The following is a 23,865-nucleotide window of genomic DNA, read 5'->3' as shown; positions in this document are numbered from 1 at the left end:
ATAGTCCCAGAAAAGGAGAGGAGAGGAGCCGCTCAGCACAACACAGGTGTGGCTACCCTGGCTTGAGCGTGTATGCCTGGTGGTATTACTCACCACTCCCCCACCCCGCCATGGGTCTGTCCAGAACAGTGGAGGAAACTGTTTGACAAGGCGGAGTGTGTGCAGTCTCCTTGAGATTTGCTTGGAATGGTCCGCTCACGTGGCCTTGAGCTTTGGTTGCTGCCGCCTGTCTTGCTCAGAACTGCAAAGAAGGCAGGAGGAGCCAGATTCTGCCCACTGCCCAGCTCTGGCGTTAGGGCTGCGCTTCTGCTGCTGCTGGCTTAGAACTCTCAGCTTTCCCCTAGGAGGCCATCGTTCCTGTATGTCTCTCAAAACCACACTGGTCCTCGGGCAGCATCGCAGCTGCAGTCGGCTCTGCTGAACTGTGTGGCCGTGTTCAGCCACATGCAGGCCAGGCCACACTCATGGCCAGGCCTGCAGCCTCCAGGCTTGTTCTGGTGTTTGGAGCCCTGCCTTCTACTTCTCGGAGGTCCTAGGAAGTTGGCTAGAAAGCTCAGGTGTGAACTAAAGAAAGAAAAACATCTGTGGAGCACGCAGGGGTCTTTCTAGAAACAGACTGTCTCCAAGCTAGTTGGAACTTTGTTTCCACAGGGAGACATGAACCTGTTCATTTAGCTAAAGACTGGCCCTATTCCCATTTCCTTCCAGAATGTGACTCCCAGGGCTGGGACCCACTAGGCACAGCTACTCACCAGGTTCATGTTGGTCAGCTGGGATAGCTCCGTGGCAGAGTGACAGTTCTTGGTGCCTGTGTTTCAGAGGGCACATAAATATTATGTTAGGCTTTTGCCTGGTCCATGACCCTTATAGTTATTAATTAAAGACCTGGAAGAAAGCTTTGCAATAATATCCTCAACTATTTTTCACTTTTCCTGTGATCTGAGTCTTTTGGGTTTGTTTTTATTTTAATGCCACCAGGTGACGTGCCCTCCCTGGCCTTTGCCCATAATGGCATCTGTGGGGTGGGGGAGAGACTCTTCCCCTGGAGGGTCAGTTCTATTTCATCTGGGAATAAAGGGTAAACTGAGCTGGCTGACTGGTTTATAATTTACTCTTGTGCCTGAATTCCTGAGCACTGCGGGGGACCAAGGCCACATGGTTTCTGTCTGCATCTTTGTCCACAGTGCCTGGTGCGTTACAGGTTGAAAAGTGTATTGCCCTCTCGGGCTGCTGATGCTGGGCTGGCTGCTCCCTTCCTCATTGTTTATCTCAACAGCGTACAGAGTGTCTGTGGGCGATGCTTCTACCGGTACCACAGAAGCGAGGTGACCCTCAGAGCTCAGTAGCCCTTTCTGGGGTCCAGAGGGCCAGCCAACATGAGGCCCAGAAGGAGCTTTAGAGAAAGGTCAGGAGACCCTGGGTCCCAGCCCACGTGTCAGTGTGTCTTCATGTGTGGAGGAAAGAGGTTGTCGGGGAGCAGCATCCCAGCATCCGTTCCCATTCAGCACAGATGCGCTCTGCTTCTCCACCATCCCCAACCCCCGCAGTGTGCCACACCTTTGAGTTACACACTAGCCAGTAAAGTGCAGGTGCTGGCACCTGAGGTGGGAAGGTGCTGAGCTGTCAGCCCTCTCACACACCCTCAGGTCACTTTTGGATTTACCGTGACAAATGGACAACACAGGATAGCTACATGCTAACCGTGGAAGGGATGACACTGCTACCAAATGCAGGGTCTGGGGCTTGGCCTGGAGAGGGCTCGGGGCATGCTGAGGGGTGGGAGTCCTGAATCGAAGTTATCCCAGGATGAACATTTGCGATAGTCCCCTCACTGCCCAGCTAGAAGGGAGAAGTCACACAGTATGGGGCATACCCAGGAAACAGAAGCCACAGAGCAGCCACCAGAGTCCCCCTCACTGCTCCTCTCCTCTCTCCTCTCCTCTCCTCTCCTGCAGACTTGCAGGGAAGGGCCTGGTGTTGATGTGACAAGCTTTGCTCAAGCAGTAGCCTGTGTGAGCCCCACAGGGTCAGAGGACCTCCTTCATGAGGCTGAGTGGAGAGATAGAGTGGGTAGTTACACCCCCCTGACCTCACATAGTGCCTGTTGGGGTAGGGCAGTACTGACCAGGGGCCAAAGCACTCCTGGGGACAGAAGGGTAGCCACCTAGGAGTTAGGAAGAGGGATTTGGGGGTCCTTATAGCAAGTGGTTTGAATGCTGATCTTGCTCCATGATTCCTGCCAGGAAGCTGGGACCCAGCCAGCAGGTGCAGCTCTCCAGGAGCAGGGAGGTGGGGCAGAGTCCTGCCTGCCTTCTGCCTCCCAGTCCCACTGGCCTCTTGAGCATCTGTATGTGCCAGTGTGTGAATGGAGGAGCATTTGACATGCCTGACCCCCACGAGCTACCCTTGCTGGAGATGGCAGGAGAGTTTGCACATGCAAGGGGACAGCTGTCAGCTTTCCCAAGTGAGTAAACAGGGGTAATGCACTCAGGTCCCAAAGTCAAGGGGAAACATCATTCAGTTTTTATTCAAAGTAGCACAGAACCTGTTTGGGCTATTTCTGTACAGGAAACCTTGCCACAAGAGCCAGAATTAAGATCCGTAAACATTTTTATGCCTATAGAGAGCATCAGAAGGGGGTTGTGCATTGAAAAGGAGATAACGTGTAGTCCCCGTCCTTATCCTGGTCAGACCTGATGTCCCCAGGGCCCTCCCCGGCTGCAGGATGTAGTCCCGCCCCCACCACTGTGGTGTCTGCTCACCACCCGCAGCCGCCTTCCTGCCCTGTGCAGCTCTCCCTGCTCTTGTCTGATCATTCCGATAGAAGGAAGCCCAGTGTGTGAGACCATGTAAACCCCACCATGCTGTTGCGTCACCGTCACATACAGAGTTACCAGGTCAAGTTGAAGCTCTTTGCTTCTCTCACGTTTTCCCACGGTTGAGGGACTACCTGAATCCACTCCCAAGACAGTGACCAAAACCTGGGGGACTTGGTGGAGAAATGATGTCGGCAGGTGACAGGAGAAGATGGGAAAATGGGAGTTCTCAAGGCTTGCCTTTATTTTTTTTTTTTTGATTTCCAAATCTTGCCTAGAATCACCTTGCTTCCCTGGGTTTTCTGCCTGCCTGTCTTTCCTCTACACTGGACATGCTGTTTTTCTGTCCTTTGTTTCTAGCAAGACTGAGGATTGGGGATATCTGAATGAAGACGGAGAACTCGGCTTGGCCTACCAAGGCCTAAAACAAGTCGCCAGGTCAAACCCATTCCTCCTTGTGTTTGCTATGTCCGCGCTTCTTGGTTTTTCAGCGAGAGTGGGTGTGGAGGCACAGGGGATGATTCACGCCAAGTCTGGCTGGGAGCCTCTGGAGCTGCCCGTCTTATCACTGTGCCCAGGCTATGTGGATGCTTGTTTGGGTCAAAGCGATGGCACTTGGTGGCCCACTTGAACCTTAGAAACCACCTGGTCCAGTGCAGTCATTCTATAGGAGTGAGTGCGCTGGGGACACAGACGAGGGGAGCTTATGTGGGGACAGCATCTGCCATGTGCTGCCGACTGCATGGTGTCAGCCCTGGAAGTCAGCCTGATTTGTGCTGCGGGCTGTGCCCCATGTGCAGCCCCAGAGCCTGCCGTCAGTGCATGTGCTGGTCCCATCTTAGGGAATCCCTGCAGCTGATGACAACCAAGTGTGGTGTCTACCCTCACAGCACCTTTGTAGGGGTGAGGACAGTGACACTTGGGGAGTCTAAGAAACTTGCCAATAAAGCAGGAGGTTCACAATTACCTGGTTCCATCTGAAACCACAACCTGAACCTGAAACCCACTGGCCTTCAGCAGCAGGTGAGCAGTTGGGCAGAGCAGTGAGGCACACAGAGAACATGGTTTTCAGCACATGGCTTTCGGGGCTGTGGCACAGCTTTGTTCCTTTGAGCCTCCCAATAGGAGTTGAGGTTGGTGGTTGGGGGTGGTCATCAAACATTTCCCAGGAGAGGAAGCAGGCTCTGAGAGGTGGCAGGAGCACTGCGCCCAGCTCCCCTAGCCTGGCCAGGGCACAGCAGAAGAGGAGCCTGCCGCCCTCACGCTGGTCCTCCCCGCTAGTGACGTAGCAGCAGCACAGTCATCTGATCACAGGCAGACTGCCTCTGGGCTCAGATGTGGCCCCATGACCTGTGAGAAAGGTGACATGCTGGGTTCAGTTTCCTCCTGGGTGGGCTGTCATCAGAATAGGACCTTCCTCACAGGGTGATTATGAACTTAGTATAGGTAAAGCTTTTAGCACATGCCTGGCATGGAACAAGCATGGAGTGAATATGACTTTTACTTCCTTCACTGTACTAGTTGTTATTCAGCAAGATCAGATTCCTGCCCCATGCAGAAGTTTGCTTTAGTTGGGGAGGAAGTCACGTATGAAACCAGGGGATTCCTTGTGCCTGTCAGATTGGACGTTGCCTAATGAGTAAGCAAATGAATGCATTAGTAAAGCACAGGCCCACACAAAGAGGTGTGAGTAGCCTGAGGGATAGGTGGGAACCTTGTACCTTTCACAGAACCCAGGCAGAGTCACTCTGCCTCCGTGCATTCACAGAATAAGAAAGACTCAAGCAGTGAGCACTCGTCAGGAGGTGTGTCCTCAGGGATGCATTCCTAGAACCCAAGTCTCTGTTCTTTCTGGTTAAACTTATGACTTATTGGTGATCACTTTTTATATACTGTAGCTAACAGATATTATCTAAATGCTGTATGTCAACTAAAATGCTGATTTAATTACCCAGTTATCCTTCGCAATCTTCATGTTGTTGTTTTCCTTTGGTAATACTGCCCGTGGTGAATGGGTGAATTCTGAGATGATCATCATCGCTTTTTACTGAAAGCCACGGGGAGCCAGGCATCCCCCTACCCAGCCCACTACAGACCTGACTTGGCTCCCTGAGATGTGGCTGTTTCCATCTTCAGCATCAACTTTACCCTCTCTGGGCTGCCTTGTAGGTGTGCTCCCTCCTCTCCTATCTTAACCACCTCCTGAGCCAGCGAAAGTGCAAAAAATGTGCCTATCTCCTCCCTGCCTCCAGAGCCCCCAAGGGCTCTCATAGCTGTCCCCCAGGCACTCGCCAGTCCCTGACTCCTGCCAAACTCTTTAATCTTTACCTACACCCCTGGAAGAGCCTGGGGTGACTTTTCCCGGTGTGGACCAAGTCAGTAAGTTTTTACCCAGCACCCTGCCCTTCTTTCCTGTGAGTCTGCTGCCGTGGCTCAGAGAGAGATTCAAGTAGTTAAGTCAAGGAAGACGGCACTACGGTGCCGTCACTAAGTGACTCTACCTACTCACCCTTGTTAATTCCCTGCCTTCTAATTGCCCAGGTAACTGGCACACCTGGTCTTGTGCTTTTTGGACTCAGACTTAGGAAACTTCTCCCCAGTCTTTTCCAGACCTTCTCTGGGTTTCTGCTTCTTGTCATGACACCAGTTGATCTCAAACCTCCCCCTAGATCATTTGCAAATAGTCTTAGTTTCTTGTTTTGCACTTGGGAGGGGTCTGCACTTAAAAATTGTGTATATAGGAAAAAATTGGGGTTAGGAATGGTGAAGATAAGGAAAAGGGCTAATATTTTGCCTTTCTGAAACTCATAGAGAATCCACTGTACAAAAAATATGCAAATAATTTCATTAGCTCAGTGTACCAGAATTTTTTCCTAAGGAGATTCTAGTGGACTTTGAGACAGACATTTAAAAGCTACTTTAAGGCTCAGCTCCCATAGCACCATGGTTATGGTGCCAGCCACCTACACCAAGGCTGGAGGGTTCAAACCCAGCCCATGCCAGCTAAACAACAATGACAACTGCAACAAAAAATAGCCAGGCATTTGTGGTGGGCACGTACAGTCCCAGCTACTTGGGAGGCTGAGGCAAGAGAATCACTTAAGCCCAAGAGTTTGAGGTTGCTGTGAGCTGTGATGCTATAGCACTCTACTGAGGGCGACATAGCGACACTCTATCTCAAAATAAATAAATAAAAATAAAAAGATATTTTAAGAAATTTATTTCTGCTAATGAAATTTTGACATGGAGACAGTCTCTCAATCCCAAACCAATACACTGCTCACAGAGTGAAAAACAAATGTTGATGAAAAGGCCTAAGACTAGGAGTGCCTTTGGCCTTGGTTTCTTGTCATCTGAGAGGAAGGCAGTTTGGCCTGCTTGTCTGGTGGTATCCCCAGCATCTGTTCCCCCGCTGCGTTCACCTCCTGTTGGGGACGTGTGGTTGCTGCTGCTGTGTGCTTGGCCATTGCCCTGTTGTGTTCCTGTCTGTGGCCCCTCACTTGGGGGCACTGACCTGGGCCACCTGGTCACCTGTCCTCTGTCCCTGGTGCAGGTTGCTGGAGGCACAGCTGCAGGCCCAGAGCCTAGAGCATGAGGAGGCGGTGGAGAGTCTTAAGGGCCAGCTGGAGGCCCTCAAGGAGGAGATGGACAAACAGCAGCAGACCTTCTGCCAGACGCTGCTGCTCTCCCCAGAGGCCCAGGTAGAGTTTGGTGTCCAGCAGGAGCTTTCCCGGTTGACCAATGAGAATCTGGTGAGTAGCCACACCTAGTGGATCCCAGCTCTTAGAAGTCACATTCTAAAAGAGAATGGGATTGAGGATCGCCTTTGGCCAAATGGACTAGGTTCATGGCCTTAGCCCTACTTCAGGAGCAGAAACTTGAGGAATCCCCAGTCTGATGATCATGGAAATGTCTTGCATTGCAGAGTTAAGTGGCTTAAAACTTAATGGCTTAAAATAGCAACCACATGTGGTTGAGCAATTCTGGCAGGGCTCAGTGGGAACACGTAGTGCTGGCTGGGGCCTTGGCTGAGGCTGAAAGATTCCAGATGGCCTCTCCCCTGTGTCTGGGGCCTTAGCTATCCTTGTCCAGAAGCCCTCTCATTGACCATTGGTCTGCCCTGAGCTGCTCCATGTTAGCTGGCTTCCAGGAGGAGGCCAGCGGGAGCTGCGAGGCCCCTTCAGGCCTAGTCCCAGAACCAGCACGATGGCACTTCTGCTACATGCTATTAGGCCAGACACAGTGGGGACAGAGTCCACCTCTCAATAGGAGGAGTAACGGGAGGGAGTGTTGGGAGCCACCTTTGCACATGGTCACCAAGGGAGTCCCCTGGCAGAGGCCAGAGAAGAGAGTCTCTGTCCTATGAAAGCTTGCAGAATAGTCAGTATTGGGGGGCAGTGGGGAGGTACTAAAAAAGAGAAGATGGTGTTAAAAGTATGACTCTGTGTGGGCTTAACAACAAGTGTTATAGAGCAGGAAAGAATTACAGGGAGACATGCTGGGGATATCAACCCTGGGACAGGCAGAGAGCAGAAAAGCATGGACTAGGGCACCTGCCTAGGAATGAGGACAGGTGGGGCGTGGGGCACGGGAGACCCTGTTGCCTTCTAGAGTTGAGCGTGCCTGCAAGGGAACAGCAGGCTCACCTGAGTCCAGGAGCCCAGTCATGGCTGCCATTCCCTTTATAACCAGGTGACCTGTGGTTGGATGACCAGTTCACTGGATCCCAAGGTAGAGGTGGGTCCCTGGACTGCTAGCTCTCTGAATAGGACTTGTATACACACAACCCTTCCTCACTCTGTCTGCACTATTATATGTGAATTGGTGGCTTTAAGGAAAGAAATGTACATGTTAAATTATCGGGCCAGCTCCCACCAGGTAGAGGAGGCAGCGTAGGAAGTACACTTTCTGCCCTTGTTCCCTGGAGGGCCATTGGCTGAGTAGCCTGGTGGTGCCACCATGCAGGAGGGCCGAGCACCTGAGGTGCTGCGTTAGCTCATAGGCAGGGTTTCAAGGCACAGCTGGGGGAGTCAGTGAATGGACAGAGGCGGGCAGTCCCACCCTGGGAGACCACTGCACTGGAGCAAGGCCCCTCTGCTGGAGCAGTGAGCCCAGGGCCCTAGTGGGAGCCTGTGGTGTTGGATACAAGAGGAGAAGGCTCTTGCTACAGTGCATTCCACCTTGCTTGCCCAGACAGGCTGGGACCTGTAAGAGCCAGCCGCAGCAGGTCCCAGAGGCTGGTGTGGTGATTTGTGTTGCCCTGCCTGCCTCACCTACACAAGTAACCACAACACAGCGTTCTGCAGAGCCACAGAGGCTGGAGTGTTTGGGAGGCATTGATGGTGTGACAGGGCTGTGTGGCGGGAGGATGTAATTGTTCTGATAGCAACTTAAAGTTTGGAGGTATCTTCAGGTGGACTAATTTTTTAGTTTACAAAATTTCGCCTGGATTGAACTTATTATTCAGTAAGGCATTTGTAACTTTAGCCTCTAGAACTTTGGGCCTTGATTGCTCCACAAGTTCATAGCCACTGTGCCCAAAGCTATGCTCTTTTAATATTGGTGCTAAATTTGCTGATTCCAAACTTTAATGATTCCCAAGTGATTCCAATATGCCTCAAAGTGTAGGAAGCACGGGCTTACCTAATTCCCCTTAGGTGTTGGTCTAAAGCCATGATTTTCAACTCGTGTGCACCGGTATGCTAGGAGAGGATCTTAGGTGTGCCATGAAATTTTTTAAATTCTTTTTGAAAGAAGTTCAAAACACAGTAAGCATGTTCTTTTTTTACTGTTTTTTTTTTTTTAATCAACATAGTATGTGCCATGGAAATTTAACTATAGGTTCAAGTGTGCCGTGAGAGAACGAAGATTGAAAAACACTGGTCTAAAGAGTTGGCAAACGAGACTTGGGAATTCAGAACCACAAAGCCATCTTCTGTACATAGATCCAAAGTCCTCCTCTGCGTGAGCAGTTAGGGTGGAGTATGGAATTTTCTGGGCTTTTCCCCTAGAAGTTGGCTGAGATGTCAGAGCCTGGTCACTAGTTACTCTTTTCTGGTGGAAGCAGCTAGTGGCTAATTAGCTTACTAATAGACATCAGAGCATTTAATGTCATCCCTGCTAGGGTGTAGTGAAAGTTTTCAAAACAATGATGAGAAAGGCACAAGCAGCACATTTTTGCCTGTGGTTTGGTGTGTTGCATAGAGGAGCAGTCACAATGCCGGGTTCCTCATTCCCTGGGTCTTTCAGTTCCAAGCATCACTTCATCTTTTCGCAAGAGTCAGAGCTATAGCTGAGGGCTAAGAGCTGTTGGCTGTGAAGAGGGTTAGCAAGTGCAGTATGGGGTTGGGAAAACACCTGAGTGCCAGATGGGATCTGAGCAGACCTGAGGATGCGCAGGAGACCTTACATAGCCCCAGAGCATCCCAGCTAAAGTTTCCCCAGATACCTGGCCCTCTCTACAGACGACCTCTCACACAGAGGCCACTCAGAGTCCCTGATCCATGTTTTACTCTATGCTGCCTCTGTGATCATATGGGCTGGGCTTTTAGTTACTTCTCAGTTGAGAACTTTTAAAAAATTTTTACTTTTTTTGTCAAGATAAATTAGCAAAGTTCCTAACAACATCCACAACTAGGTCTGTAGGTTGAGATGGCGGCAGCGCTGGGGTTGAGCTTGTGGCCGACCCTGGTCTATAGGCTAGTCTTAAAAAGTTGTTACTCGAGATGTTTTCAGAGGCTTCTGTCTTCCCTGTCACTGGTTGCCAAAGCCTGGGCTATGACTGTGACGGTGCAGGGGCTCCTGTTCTCTGCCCTGCCTCCCTGGCCACAGAGAACCACTGCCTCTCTCAGCGGCATCCAACATTTTTTTTTCCTTTGCCATACATTGGACGAATAAGAGTTGTCCTAGGCTACACAGGAAATACACAAATACTAACTAAAGCTGATTAGCAAAAAAAGTTCATGCATACTTTTTGTGATATCTGACACCACAGATAAGCAAAACAATGTCCTCACAAAATTAGCATGCAACCTGAGGCCCACAGTTTGGAACAAAGGTGACCTTAATGACAGCAAAATCCTTCCATGGCAGCTTGTTGCTCTAGGTCCCAGTGGGCTGACTGGTGTCCAGTGGTAACAGCTGCCAGGTAGGGATTGGGCCGTGGCCTCTAGACTGTTTTGCTTCTGGGGTCCACTGGTTCTTGCAGCTCTGTGGCCCTGTGCCCTGCATTCTCACACTTCCGCCTGTCATTCCTTCCCAGGATGCTGCCCACCTCACCCCAGGACTCCCAGGCTGAGTGTGTCCCCTGGGAGGTTGGCATGACAACCTAGGTAGCATGATGAGGACACTCAGCAAGGTGCCAGAGAGCCTGAACTGGGAGGAGCTGTTTACCTGTCACTAGTGAGAGAATGGACTCTGATTCATCCCCTACTTCCTGGGTTCTAGAACAGGGAGTGGCAGCCTGTGTAGGGCAGCTCTCCAGGCCGGGTCCCTGGGCTGGCATTCCTCTAACAGCTGGCTGCAGGCCACAGTGGGCCCCTTCCATCCAAGGAAGGAGTCTGCCCCAGCCGGCCAGGGAGGAGCTGAGGTCCACTCTCATACTGCTTCCTCTGCTTTCAGGACCTTAAGGAAATAGTAGAAAAGCTGGAAAAGAATGAGAGAAAGCTCAAAAAACAACTGAAGATTTACATGAAGAAAGCGCAGGACCTAGAAGGTAAAGTGGGTGAGTGAGTGTATTCTGCGGCACAGAGGCGTGCTCAGCTGCTCCTGCGGGCACGAGCCACCTGCCCTCTGCTTGCTCTCCCGCTTCCCCAGTGTCCTGGTGCTGTGCTCAGTCAGCCGTGGGATATGGGATGCAGACCCCACAGGTTCACACTACCGTAGCTGACCGGAATCTAGACGGCAGGCACTTGAATCAGTGGGTGTCTGGATGCTTGCTCTGAACAAGGCTCTGCAGGGCTTGAGGTGTGGGGGCCAGGATGGTACCCCAGGGGGCCCTGCCCTCAGAGACTTAACCTTGGGAGGCAGGGCTTCCTATGGTGAGAGAACTCTGTTCAACACTAAGGCCCAAACCTCAGGGACCTCCCTCCAAGCTGGGGGGGTGTCAGGATGAAACTTGCAGTCTGGAATCTGGCCCAGAAAGGTCAGGCGGAGATTTCTTTTCTTTTTTTTTTTTTTTTGGCCGGGGCTGGGTTTGAACCCGCCACCTCCGGCATATGGGACCAGCGCCCTACTCCTTGAGCCACAGGCGCCGCCCTCAGGCGGAGATTTCAATTACTCTTCCAAAAACACCAACCATGTTCTCTCCCTTTGACTTCCTGCTGCAAATCTAATCATGTTACTCTTGCACGTGTCCCCCTGCTTGGAGCCCTGCCTCAGCAAAGGAGCCTGGGTCCTGACACCACATGCCTATCAGCAGAGCCCTGATCACTGGTGTCATTTTACTTGTTGAATCATCTGCTGTTCTAGACCAGAAGCTCTTGGAGGGCAAGGACATACCTCCTATTCAGCCTTGAGGCCTGGCCCCCCCAGGCGCATGTGTGGGCAGAAGTGATATCTACCCACACTGCCCATGCCACCCCCTCTTTCTCATTGCGGTTCCTTGAGTTCTTGTTCTCCTGGTCGCAGCATCAAGTTTCTCTTCCTGCTCAGTCCTGAACACTCCTCTCTGGTACATCCTCTGCCCCCTCGCTGACCAGGCTTAGTCTCTGCACCAGGTGACTCATAGCCTCCTCATCTGCCCGGCTGCCTCACCCCTCCCCATTGCCTGCAAAATGGCACCCCAGCCCTCTCCACACCCACACTGCCCCACCTGGACCCTCTTGTTGCAGGGACTTGTGTGGTGATGAACCAGGCCCTTTACAACTGGTATGAGAGTCCCACCCACCCTTCATCCCATCTCCTCCAGTGGGTCCTTCCAGCCTCAGCCACCATCAGCGCCCACATGATACACGCCTGGCCTGGCACCTGGCCAAGCTGTCTCATATGCTGCCATGTGAACACACAGAGGTGTCTCTTTGGCTGGACCGGCCAAGGGCAAGGCTGGCCACACCATCATATCTATTCCCGTGCTTGGGACAGGGCCCTGCATGCAGTAAGCACCCAGAAGAGCGGAGGGATAATTCTGGATGTCTGCCACCCCTTCCCATGGTATCAGGCCAAGGGAAGGCCTGATTTGAGGGTTGACCAGGGCTTTCCTACCCCCAACCAGGCTACTGAAATGCCTCCCAAATTCACCTTGGGTAGTTGCAAAAAACACATTTAATGGTTTAATGGGTTCCTTACCCAGAGTCTGTTGGGGTGCCGGAGATGGTTTCTTCCTCTGTCACTGGCACCGTCCTGCTCCACCACCCAGGTGACAGCACCCAGGCCTCTCCCTGAACACCTAGGCTTGTGCTGTGGCTTTGTCACAATGGCCACTCCCAGGAAACTGAGTAGGGCAGGCTTGAACAGGGCCTCCAACATCCTCCCAGAAAAGTGTTCCCTCCTTTTCTTAGCATCAAGTAGAGAAAAGGAAACAGCTGCCCCACAGGAGGGGTTGAACATCTTGCTGTGTCACATCATATGTAAATTTTCTCTGCTCCCAAACATACCCATTGCCACCTTAAGCATTTTCCTCTCCTTTTCTGGGGTGGCCCCCACCACGAGGTGCTGAGTTCCCCAGCTCACACGCGGAATGTGCCTCAGGCTACGGGAATAGACCAGGTGGTGTGCAGTATCAGAGAACCCACAACACGTGGTCCCTAGACACAGGTCTAGTCCTGCAGACACATCTGCCCACCACAGGCCTTCTGCTGGACGTCTCATTCACACTTCTGTCGTGTCTTCCCCACTCAGCTGCACAGGCGCTGGCTCAGAGCGGGAGGTGGCACCATGAGCTCACCAGGCAGGTGACAGTACAGCGGAAGGAGAAGGACTTCCAGGGAATGCTGGAGTACCACAAGGAGGACGAGGCCCTCCTCATTCGGAACCTGGTGACAGGTCAGTACTGCTGTGACACCCCACGCTGCCCGTGCCCTCCCACACCCATTATCTCCAGCTGCTGCTGCTCATAACAACCCACAGCTCTTCCAAATAGAAATTCTGCCCCTGTCGACACATAAACGCGGAGGGAGGCCTCTGTGCCCTGCCCAGGGCAGACAGAGATGGTAGAGCTCTGTGTGGCGATGGTGCTCTGGTGGCAAGGCAGCTCATGCTCTGGATCCATTCACAGCCAGGGGCGCCCCGCCAAGCACTCTTGTCTCATCTAATCCTCACAACCTCCCTGTAAGTGGGCCACTTTGCAGAATTACACCCCCTCCCCAGCTTGGTCCTCACAACTTAAAAGAATTTTTCCTGTTAAGGGAGCCTCTCACCTGTGGGCTTGGCTGCTCAGCCCCTGGATGGGGTGTGTGTCTCACTTGCAGACTGCTCAGCTCTGCGCCCTATGCACTGCGTGCCAGTTGTACCGGCTTCCTCCCCTCTGGTCTCATGCCCCATCTGGCTTCAGCTCAGCCCCCTTCCCATTCTGGGCCAGCCTGGTCCAGCAGCCCTCAAGAGCCAGGAAGGGAGTCTTTAGAGAGTCCTGCATGAGAAAAGGAGAGTTTGGTCTGATTCATGGGAATAGTGACACTGACGCTACCTCCCCTGTCACACAAAGCCTAACAAAGGTGAAAGTGCTATGTTAAAACTGCAAAACCCTCAAATGTGAGGGATTCCAAGAAGTGGCAATTTTTGCAGGGTTATTTAGAGGAAAAATTACGTTAGAGAAATGTACTTAAGGCTATTGAGGTCCCACTCTGAGCTTCTGTCTAGGGCTAAAGGATACAGGAGAATGGAGTGTGACTTCTGCCTTGAACAGATTTTGCTTTAACTATTCAGTTTGGGCATTTTGTTTTGCTTTTTGAGATGGAGTCCCACTCTGTTGCCCAGGCTAGAGTACAGTGGCCTGATTATAGCTCACTGCAGCCTCCAACTCTAGAATGATCTTCCTACCTCAGCCTCCTGAGTAGCTGGGACTATAGATGCATACTGCTTGTGAGTTTGTGTGTAGAGATGCCTTGCTGTGTTGCCCAGCCTGGTCTCAAACCCCTGGGCTCAAGCAATCCTCCCTCCTTAGCCTCCTGAAGTATTGGGATTATAGGCATGAGCCACTGTGCCTGACCAGTTTGGCTGCTTTCAGTAGCCACCTTATTATTGACTGTTGTGTTCTTTTATAAAGGTTCATTTCCTCTACAGTCCTCCAACAGTAATGTGATCTAACTTCATCTGAAACTTCCTCAAACAGATGGCACCTTGTTCAAATGCAGTTAGGAATGAATCTTTAATGTCTGACGAATAAAACACAGTTCACAGCGTCAGAGTTAGATAAGTAAGGAACGCTGCCCCTGCCAGACATCCGGCTCCTCCCACCGCCTGCGCTGCTGTCCTTGCTCACATGGCCCCAGGCAAGGTCATTTGCTGCTGAGCTGCCTGGAAAGCACCCAGTCATCTTCCCTTCAAAAGACCCCATCCAAACAAATGCCAAGACTTGACTGACACCTCTTAAGTACTTGGCACTGGCCAGTTCCTATGGCAGAGAAAAAAGTAGGTAGATGCAAACATTTAGCCAGGGAGCCTGAGCACAGCTTGTTCAGTCACTGTAGAACTTTCCAAGGCAGGTCAAGCTGTTTGCAGTTCACATCCATCAAGCTTGAAGCAAGAAGCTATGGGCTGGAAGTCTGGGCCTACAAAATATATTTTTCTGGATAAATGTTACTGGTATACTTAATGAGAGTCAGTGGCCAATCCATAGCCATCTGTTGGACCCATGAAATGCCCAAATATTAACTGTGTACCCATGGTATTATGGGCTGTAGTTAGCATTTAACTTGAAGGATGCACTTGAGGGCACAGTGTGAGCCTAGTCCTGGCTGGAGCTGTCAGGAAGCACAGCCTCAGTCCAACTAGGACAGTCCTGGCAAATGATCTGTTGATGTAGCGCACCTGCAGGTGGGGGAAGGTGGCCACCCCTCATTGTGGTCCCAAGCCTGGAGGTGGTTCCCAAGGCCTAGTTTGGGCAGGGGTGATGAGAGGTCAGGGGCCAGGGATATAGTGCAGGCCTGGCGCCTGCATCCTGTTCTCACCTGGCACCTTGCCTTCCACCAGGCTTTTCCTCCTCCTTCTCTGGCTTCTACCACCAGTCGTTGCTTTAGGCCTGGTTTGCTGACTTCCCTGGGGCACTTGGGAATAGAAAACCACCCAAAAGCTTTCTGACCCTCCAGGGGCTTTGGCAGGGGAAGGCCAAGGGGATGAGTGTGAGTTTCCAGTTCATGGGGCAAGTCGCAAGTCCCTCCCAGTCCTACCAGATAAGCCTTCCTGGGGTATGGGACTCAGGGCACAGGTGTGGGGTGCAGGAGAGGTATGGGTGATGCATGGGATGGGGTTGGGGGGGCCTGCTTGATCTCTCTGGCTGTGAGGCAGTGGGCAAACACTGCTCGGTAATTTATTCTAGAACTTTTATTCTAGAACTGATAGGGCAGAGGTTGCTCCAGCTTTCCCCAGTTTGGCAGGTTGGCTTTTAGGGAACAGAATTGATTAATTTCTGAGGCCAGTCCTCATGTTCTGGAGGTGGTGGTGCTGAGAAATTAGGCTTTCTCGCCCTGGTGAGGGAAGCCAGGTCCTGTCTTCAGCCTTCCTCTGGCCACAGGCCTCCTTGTGGCTGAAGTCTGTGATGTGTGGAGGCTCTTTTCCTCTGTGTTGTATGAGGCCATTGGGAGCCTGATTCAGTGATGCAACACCAACAATTAGGAATGTGGTTTTGCTTGTTTGTGTTTTTAACTGTGGTGTCTGAATCTACTGGGAGGGTCGGAAGGAGTTTGTGTAACCAAGGAGCTTCTCCCCGGCTCCTCTCCCCCTCCTCTGGCCTCCAGCAGTCTGTTTGGAGATGAGCTGCAGGGAAGTACAGAAAATCTGTCTCAGTGGGGAGGACACCGAAAGCCTGGGCATGCCCATAGATTAACCCTTGCTGTTTGTGGCTGTCCCTGCTGTCAGAGCTGAAGCCCCAGATGCTGTCAGGCACGGTGCCCTGTCTCCCCGCCTATATCCTCTACATGTGCATCAGGCACGCCGACTACACCAATGACGACCTCAAGGTGCACTCCCTGCTGACCTCCACCATCAATGGCATCAAGAAAGTCCTGAAGGTAAGCAGCCCCTGCACAAGGTCATGGTTGACAATACACTGAGCAAAGCCAACCCCACACCATCACCTCTCTGTGTCTGGGTTTTGCAGACATAAGTCTTCCCAAATCCCCAACTCTGAAGGTAAACAAGGCACAGAAGTCCCCATGTAATCAGGGTGTCTCAAGCTGGGTGGGAAGTGGCAGAAAGCTGGAACTCCAGTGTGGCCCTCCAGCCATGTCCCTGCTAAGCCTCAGAGATGCCCACTGCCAGAGACCCCAGGGAAACATGCACAGCCACAGGTGGGTGGGCTTCGCGTTGTTGCAAATTCAGGGACACACCTGAACACAGGCCCTCTCTCACCTTCCCAAGGGGCCAGTTGTTTGCTGCTCAGGGTGGTGGCCCAGGGAGGGCTGCTCACATTCACCAGCTTCCAAGGCAAGGTGGCCTGGACTGGGGTGGGGCTGTCCACAGGGTGTCGAAGGGGCTCAGGAATGGCCCCCAGAGACACAGGACTGTTTGCAAATGTAGTGGCAGGCACCACAGTAACAAGGCAGGCAGAGGAGCATCTGTCCACCCAGGGCCAGGGCCAGACCCAGGGCCAGGGCCAGACCCAGGCCCAGGTGGTGGGACGTGAGATTTTTAAGGGAAATGAGTCCTCAGCAAGAGGAATTCCCACCTGCTAGCAAGCCCCAAATGTAATTACCCTTAAAATCTGTCTTTGGTTCTCTCTCTCTCACTGCCACTTCCAGGATGTGAGCCGTTCTCAAAGCACTGACAGCAAAGCAGCTCTGGGGTCCACTGAGCTGCTGGCCCCTGCTCTGAGCATGCCAGAGCCAGTCTGCAGCTTCTACTCTCACACCAGCAGCTCCCCTGCTCCCCCTGCCTTGGGCCCCACAGGCAATTTTATCTGTCCCCGTCTCTAAACGTGTATCATCTCCATGCTGGTAGCTCTGGCCTTTTTTAGGAGCTCCAGCTGGAGTCTTGGGTCCATCTGGGACTGATGGCAGGTGTCACTTTAGGATAGCATTCCTTTATCTAAGCTAAGTTAGCATTCCTCAGCCCCACCAGTCACTTCCTACGCAGCCTCCCTGTTTTATTGTAGCTTTTGCCAATCTCTGAGTTTAACTCACAGTCATGCCTTCCCGACAGAATGAGCTCCACGAAGTCATTGGTTTTAACGCAGAGACTGTATCACAGCTGTTTTGGTTGTAGGGCAGCCTTTTCGCTGAGGGTTTGAATCTATTTTCCAGAAATTTGCAACCATGGGACATCTGACCTATACATCTAGGACACCAATTCATTTCAGCCATGCTCCCTCACATCCTTTATATTGGATATTGGGCAGTTCAGAAATGGGCCCAGCTTGCCTGGAGGTTAGACTTAGACTGGTGCCCAGGGGTGAACCTCATCTGTGTCACTTGGCTTTGCATTATTTAGCCATGGAAGGTAGCCTTTGTGTGTGTCCCACTGATCAGGAGACCAGAAAAGGGGTTCTGTGTACCATCCCTGGTAGTGGAGGGACAGTCATGCAGCCTGTTAGCCATGGGTGTCATTGCTGTGACTTCCTGCCCAGCATCAGGCCAGCGCGGGAACACTGGATAAGAGCAGGAAACATGGAAGGAGGTACCAAGTAAGCATTTCCCCAGGTGGGAACCACTTATACATAGCTGGGGTGCCCTTTTCTTTTGACAGAAGCACAATGATGACTTTGAGATGACGACATTCTGGTTATCCAATACCTGCCGCCTTCTTCATTGTTTGAAGCAGTACAGTGGGGATGAGGTGAGGCCTCCTCGCTTTCTACAAATGTGGTCAGAGGTGCTGAAAAGAGGACGGTAAGGTCTTTGGAAAACCCCGGGGACCTCAGACTGTGAGCATGCCTTGTCATACCTGGCAATGGTCCCCATTTTGAGAAGTCTTTTTAGCTGCTGTGGTCTTCCTTGGCCTTAATAAAAAGGGCACTGAACACATGAATCCTTTTGCTATTAGCATTTTTTGTTGTTGTTTTTGTTAGTGAAAAATCACAATTTTAGTGTTAGGTGCCACCCGTTTTGCTTTTCTCACATTGTTTCCTTAGCACAAGTCAGCAAATAGTGGGATGACCTCCCTAGGACTGGGTAAAACACGGAACACTGCACCAGTTTTCCTGTCATCCTTGCACAGGGGCCATGCTGATCTTCTTTGTATCCCAGTTTCATTATATGTGCTACCAGGGCAATTACAGCAATTCTTTTACATGTTATTTCAATGTGTTAATACAGAAAGTTAAGAGGGCACAGTGCTGCAGCTTAGTTCTGATACCCAGTGATGGACTCTGTATAAAATTCTTCATTTATGCAAACATACAGATAATCCAGTCCATGGCCATACTCCTTTAGGGACTACGTATGACATCTTAGAGTGACCTGGTAAATTCAAGAGGGCCCTGCATGAAGAGTCCAAAAGCCTGGACCCCTTCTTTCTCTGGACCTCGTACCAATCTGAATTTTGCTACCTTAAGGAAATCACTTCACCTCCGAGATTCTGACTAAATGGTTTAGGCCTTTTTAATTACATGGTTCTGATTTATCATGTTGAGTTTTTTAATTACCTTCAAGTTCAAGCGTCATCACGAGTCCTCCAAGAATCAACCAGGTTTTATGAAACACATAGAAATAAGCTGGGTAGGACCCCACAAATAGGAGATAAACATGGACTGCCCCAGACCACAGAACCTCAGTGACACTTGCTCTCCTCCTGCAGGGCTTCATGACTCAGAACACAGCAAAGCAGAATGAACACTGTCTTAAGAACTTTGATCTCACCGAATACCGCCAGGTGCTGAGTGACCTTTCCATTCAGATCTACCAGCAGCTCATTAAAATTGCTGAGGGTGTGTTGCAGCCTATGATAGGTAAGCTGGCCATGGGAAATCTCCATTACTCACCATGGGGCCTGAACTGAGATGTGGTAAGCACCAAATACAAGGTGTCCATAAAGTTCATGTGCAGTTTAAATTGCACACTTTCTGGACACCCTGTATATTAGCCATGGCTCCAGAAAGCAGGACCTTCCCAATGAAGGCCCTGAGGAGGTGTGCACATCGTCCTTAAGAAGAGACATGAAATTTTTAACATCATCCCATAAAATAATAAAAATTTTAATAAAAATTAATTAATAAAATTTTCAACATCATCCCACATGATACTAGGGTGGTGAGAGTATAGATGACTTTCCCTTTCTTTCTCTTTCTGTAGTATATTGTATTTTTTTCCCACATGTTAGTGGATAATAAACTCAAAAGGTAGGCTCAGTGACTGTAGCACAGTGGTTACAGCAGTGGCCACAAGCACCGAGGCTGGTGGGTTCAAGCCCGGCCTGGACCAGCTAAACAACAATGACAACTGCAACAAAAAATAGCTGGGCATTGTGGCGGGTGCCTGTAGTTCCAGCTACTTGGGAGGCTGAGGCAAGAGAATCACTTAAGCCCAGGAGTTTGAGGTTGCTGTGAGCTGTGATGCCAGGGCACTCTACCGAGGGCGACACAGTGAGACTCTGTCTCAGAAAAATAAAACAAACTCAAAAGGTAGAAAAGCAAATACAGTGGAAAAAATACAATCTTCCCATTATATACCTTTATTCATTGTGTTCATGTGAAAGAACACAGCAGCAAGCACTATGCAATATTTCTTGAACACTGCACAAAGCAGTGCACTTGGGCACAGAACTGAAAGTAATGTGCATTACTCACTGTGATCCAGGAGGCTGGGGGGAAACCTGGACCTGTGTACATTGCTTTTCCCAGGTTCTTACTACACAAGGAAGTTACAGGTAGATTGCCAAATATGACCAATCTACAAATAAATACCTTGGGGGGATAGGTTTATTCCAAAACGTTCTTCCTGTCTGGCAATTTTTTTTTTTTTTTTTTGGTTTTTGGCCAGGGCTAGGTTTGAACCCACCACCTCTGGCATATGGGACCGGCGCCCTACTCCTTGAGCCACAGGCGCCACCCTTTTTTGCAGTTTTTTGCCAGGGCTGGGTTTGAACCCCCTACCTCTGGTAGATTGGGCCAGTGCCCTACTCCTTTGAGCCACAGGCACCGCTCAACCTGTCTGGCAATCTTATAAGGCACCAGATGGAGAACTGACTTACCAAGCTAGAGATACTTCATAACTCAGAATAATGGGACAGTTTATAGCACAAGTCCTGGAGTTAGACAAACCCAGGTTCTTATCCTAACCCTGCCACTTCTTAGCAGTGTGAACTTAGGCAGATTATCTTCTTTATGCCTCGATTCCTAATCAGTAAAAGAGGTAGTATATACCTCACAAGCTAATTACACAGTGGCTGCGCCAGGGCTACACTTACGTTGCTCAATTCCAAACTTTGGATTCTCATTTCAGCACAGACAATACAGAATCAAACTGGGACATGCCCATTATCTTTGTCTCATCACCAATAAATTTAAGTGAAAAGTTGGTCCACAGCTATTTTATCCCATATAGAGATCAACATTAGAAATTCTTTGCCAGATGTTTTAAGTTCCCTAGCATCATCCACCTCTGGATGGCATCATTACTGAATCCCCAAGTACTAAATGATCTGAGTAACCCAAAAACAGATCTTGTTGGGAAACATGCAAGCTTCACTATTCATGCTTTTATTTCAGTTTCTGCTATGTTGGAAAATGAGAGCATTCAGGGTCTGTCTGGTGTGAAGCCAACGGGCTACCGGAAGCGCTCCTCCAGCATGGCAGATGGGGATAACTCTTACTGCCTGGAAGCCGTCATCCGCCAGATGAATTCCTTGCATACGGTCATGTGTGACCAGGGCTTGGACCCTGAGATCATCCAGCAGGTATTCAAGCAGCTCTTCTACATGATCAATGCAATGACTCTTAACAACCTGCTTCTGCGGAAGGACGTCTGCTCTTGGAGCACAGGCATGCAGCTCAGGTAAGATATAAGTGCCCTGCTGACACCAGCCAGAATCAGAACAAAGTTAGTCAGTTCTGCAAATGAAATCCGCATCTGACAGTTCTTGCCATAGTCAGTTGGTGACTCAAATCTATCACCTTTTAATTTGCTGGTGAAATCCATCAAACATGGAGATGGTGACTTGGTAAGCAGATTAGTTCAAAGCTTAGAGACATTTAATACTTTAAGACTATAAATACAATATGGATAGGTCAGAAAAATCAATGAGTTAAGAGGCCTGAAGGCTCATGTGGAAGTATAAATGTTTGTGAAATATTAAATATAAATTGTTTTAATTCAACATATTCAGTGCCTGTTTTTGCCCGTTAACTTACATAGACACTTCAGGTATTTCATCTTGATTTTAAGCACCCACTCATTCACTTGTCAAGCTTTTAACCACAGGAGGTAATGAAGGTGAGAAGAATGACAACACTAGTTGCAACTAGCCTGCAAAAACAAGTGTGCTCACCCAGAGAATTAGAAGGACCAGCTTAACACAGGTCCCTCTTTCCCTGTGGCTAAGGTATAATATAAGTCAGCTTGAGGAGTGGCTCCGGGGAAGAAACCTGCACCAGAGTGGAGCAGTTCAGACCATGGAACCTCTGATCCAAGCAGCCCAACTCCTGCAATTAAAGAAGAAGACCCCTGAGGATGCAGAGGCCATCTGTTCCCTGTGTACCTCCCTCAGCACCCAGCAGGTATGGTCACTCTACACCTCCACCAACCATGGTACCCTGAGCAGGCCCAGCTTCCATTTCAAGTCTGTTCTTGCCAGTAGTTAGTGTTGTACTCCCAGCCTTTTTATAATGGTACAATTCTGAACTTGGCAGCTGATGAGATGTTCCCAGATGAACCAAAGACCACTTTGGTCTAGGAAACAAGATTAACACAGATAATGTTAAGCAGTAACTCTGATCCCTCTTGCTCACATAGGTAAGGTAGTAAACCCACAAAATATCCAGCTTAGGTAAAAACTTTTAAAACACAATAAATTCTGAAATGTTTCTTACTGAAACATTTCTTACATCAGGCATTAGCTTTCTTTATAATTATAAAAGTTTTCTTTACAACTGTAACATTGATATAGTGACATTTCTCCTCACACTCCATTTACATTGCTTCACAAAGTCATTGAGAACCCAGAGGCAGTTAAGTGTTACTTTTCTCCAAAAAATTATACCAAAGGTACAGCCTGCCCACACGCAGGGAGTCCTTGTCCTCCATCATGTATATGCCTATTGGGAAACGGGCCCCACAGACCAGGATGAGGAAATCAGACTTTGCAAATCAAGTGATGCATCTTCCTGACCACCTATAAAACCAGTCTACACTCAGTATGGCAAAGGAAACGTACCTTTCCTTACTTCCTCCACTAACTACTAAAAGATAGGTATCAAATTCTTCAGAAAACCACCTCCTTCTATAAATGTACTGAAAGTTTTCAAACTTCCTCCCCACTCCCCCATTTTTTTTTTTTTTTTGACACCATCTCACTCTGTTGCCCTGGGTAGGATGCTGTGGCCTCATAGCAATCTCAAACTCCTGGGTTTAAGTGATCCTCTTGCCTCAGACTCATGAGTAGCTGGGACTATAGCACACACACACACACCGCCCCCAATACAACACACAGCTAATTTTTCTATTTTTAGTAGAGAAGGGGTTTCAATCTTGCTCAGGTTGGTCTCAAACTCCTGAGCTCAAGCAGTCCGCCTGTCTCGACCCCCCCCCCCAGAGTGCTAGGATTACAGGCGTGAGCTACTGTGCCCAGCCTAAACTGTGCATCCTCCCCTATTTTTTTTTTTTTTTTTGGCCAGGGCTGGGTTTGAACCCACAACCTCCGGGATATGGGGCTGGCACCCTACTCCTTTGAACCACAGGCGCCACCCCTCCCCTATTCTTTTAAATAGACTTTACTCTCATAAGTTTACTTCTAGAATGCAGCTGGCATTTAATTTGGGCAGCCTATGTCCCCCAAACAATTGGTAGGCAGATAAAAAGATTATCTCCTATTTAAGAGAAAAATTTCATTTGTAAATGGTGTTTTGGAGGAGGGTTGGTCAGGGGAGACAGGTATTGTTAAACAAGACCTTTCTCATCTGAGGTAAGATCCCCCATACTCTTTGGAAGTAGCCTCTAAAGTAGCAGTAGGTAAGAGGCTAAGGATTTCAGGTACCAGTTTTCTGAACTCCTCATTATCTGTATTAGGGGTGGTAAACCTACAGCCTTCTGATTTCAAGATTGTTCTTTTTTAAGCACCAAAGGAAGCAAGAGGAGCTTCATCTTTCTCTGCTGCACCACTTTTACTAAAATGATGGGTTCTGTATAAAAAGGCCAAACTTACGAACCTAGAAGGTCTCATGTGCTCCTAAGGCTATACCATTAAGCATTTGGAGAGGGGCAGATGGGTATATCACAGACATGAATATGGTGAAAGGGCTCAGATCCACCAGGCAAAGTTAAGGGCTGCAGTTTGCTGGATGTGGACTCCTAGTGCAAATGTCACTCCAGCTCCATCATGACCTGGATGGGTCTTGTCTAAACAGGATTTTGACTGTAAGTAATATATTCTTTTTCAAAAGCTGACTTATATTCATTTAGCTCTTTGCTAAATTTTGTTTTTATTCTAACAGATTGTCAAAATTTTAAACCTTTATACTCCTTTGAATGAATTTGAAGAACGCGTAACAGTGTCTTTTATACGAACAATCCAGGTGAGTTTTAAAGTATTAATTTTATAAAGTCCTAGTCTAAAACTATCATGGAAATTGAAAATGTAGGTTTTAACTTTGCTTCTGTTTATTATTAACATTTATTGGTTACATTACATGGCAGAAGACCTTACATTTCTAGGCTTTCAATTTAGGTAAATATGAATCGTATCACTCCATAAATAACTTATTACATACACAGAAAACCCAAGTTTTATAATTTCAGCCTGTCAGATT

General features: G+C 49.5%; 1 protein-coding gene and 1 non-coding gene across 3 annotated transcripts in view; one reads left to right on the top strand and one right to left on the bottom strand.

The window, feature by feature from the left end:
* MYO5B (myosin VB) overlaps positions 1 to 23,865 on the top strand; it is a 341,703-nt gene that overhangs the window by 313,816 nt on the left and 4,022 nt on the right. The window contains exons 30-38 of one of the 2 annotated variants that reach the window (XM_053571966.1): positions 6,370 to 6,568; positions 10,437 to 10,530; positions 12,654 to 12,797; positions 15,828 to 15,979; positions 17,652 to 17,741; positions 18,702 to 18,852; positions 20,611 to 20,896; positions 21,444 to 21,618; positions 23,551 to 23,631. In XM_053571966.1, coding sequence (XP_053427941.1) covers positions 6,370 to 6,568; positions 10,437 to 10,530; positions 12,654 to 12,797; positions 15,828 to 15,979; positions 17,652 to 17,741; positions 18,702 to 18,852; positions 20,611 to 20,896; positions 21,444 to 21,618; positions 23,551 to 23,631 — 1,372 coding nt within the window. Of the gene's footprint in view, positions 1 to 6,369; positions 6,569 to 10,436; positions 10,540 to 12,653; positions 12,798 to 15,827; positions 15,980 to 17,651; positions 17,742 to 18,701; positions 18,853 to 20,610; positions 20,897 to 21,443; positions 21,619 to 23,550; positions 23,632 to 23,865 lie in introns of both variants that reach the window. The other variant, XM_053571965.1, reaches the window with a different exon arrangement.
* LOC128572175 (U6 spliceosomal RNA) lies at positions 18,078 to 18,181 on the bottom strand. Its single transcript, XR_008376086.1, has one exon. It is a non-coding gene; the product is annotated as a U6 spliceosomal RNA (small nuclear RNA).

The sequence above is a fragment of the Nycticebus coucang genome, chromosome 19 (assembly GCF_027406575.1).
Source record: "Nycticebus coucang isolate mNycCou1 chromosome 19, mNycCou1.pri, whole genome shotgun sequence".
NCBI classification, from domain to species: domain Eukaryota; kingdom Metazoa; phylum Chordata; class Mammalia; order Primates; family Lorisidae; genus Nycticebus; species Nycticebus coucang.
This window is presented reverse-complemented; position numbering and strand designations above follow the sequence as displayed.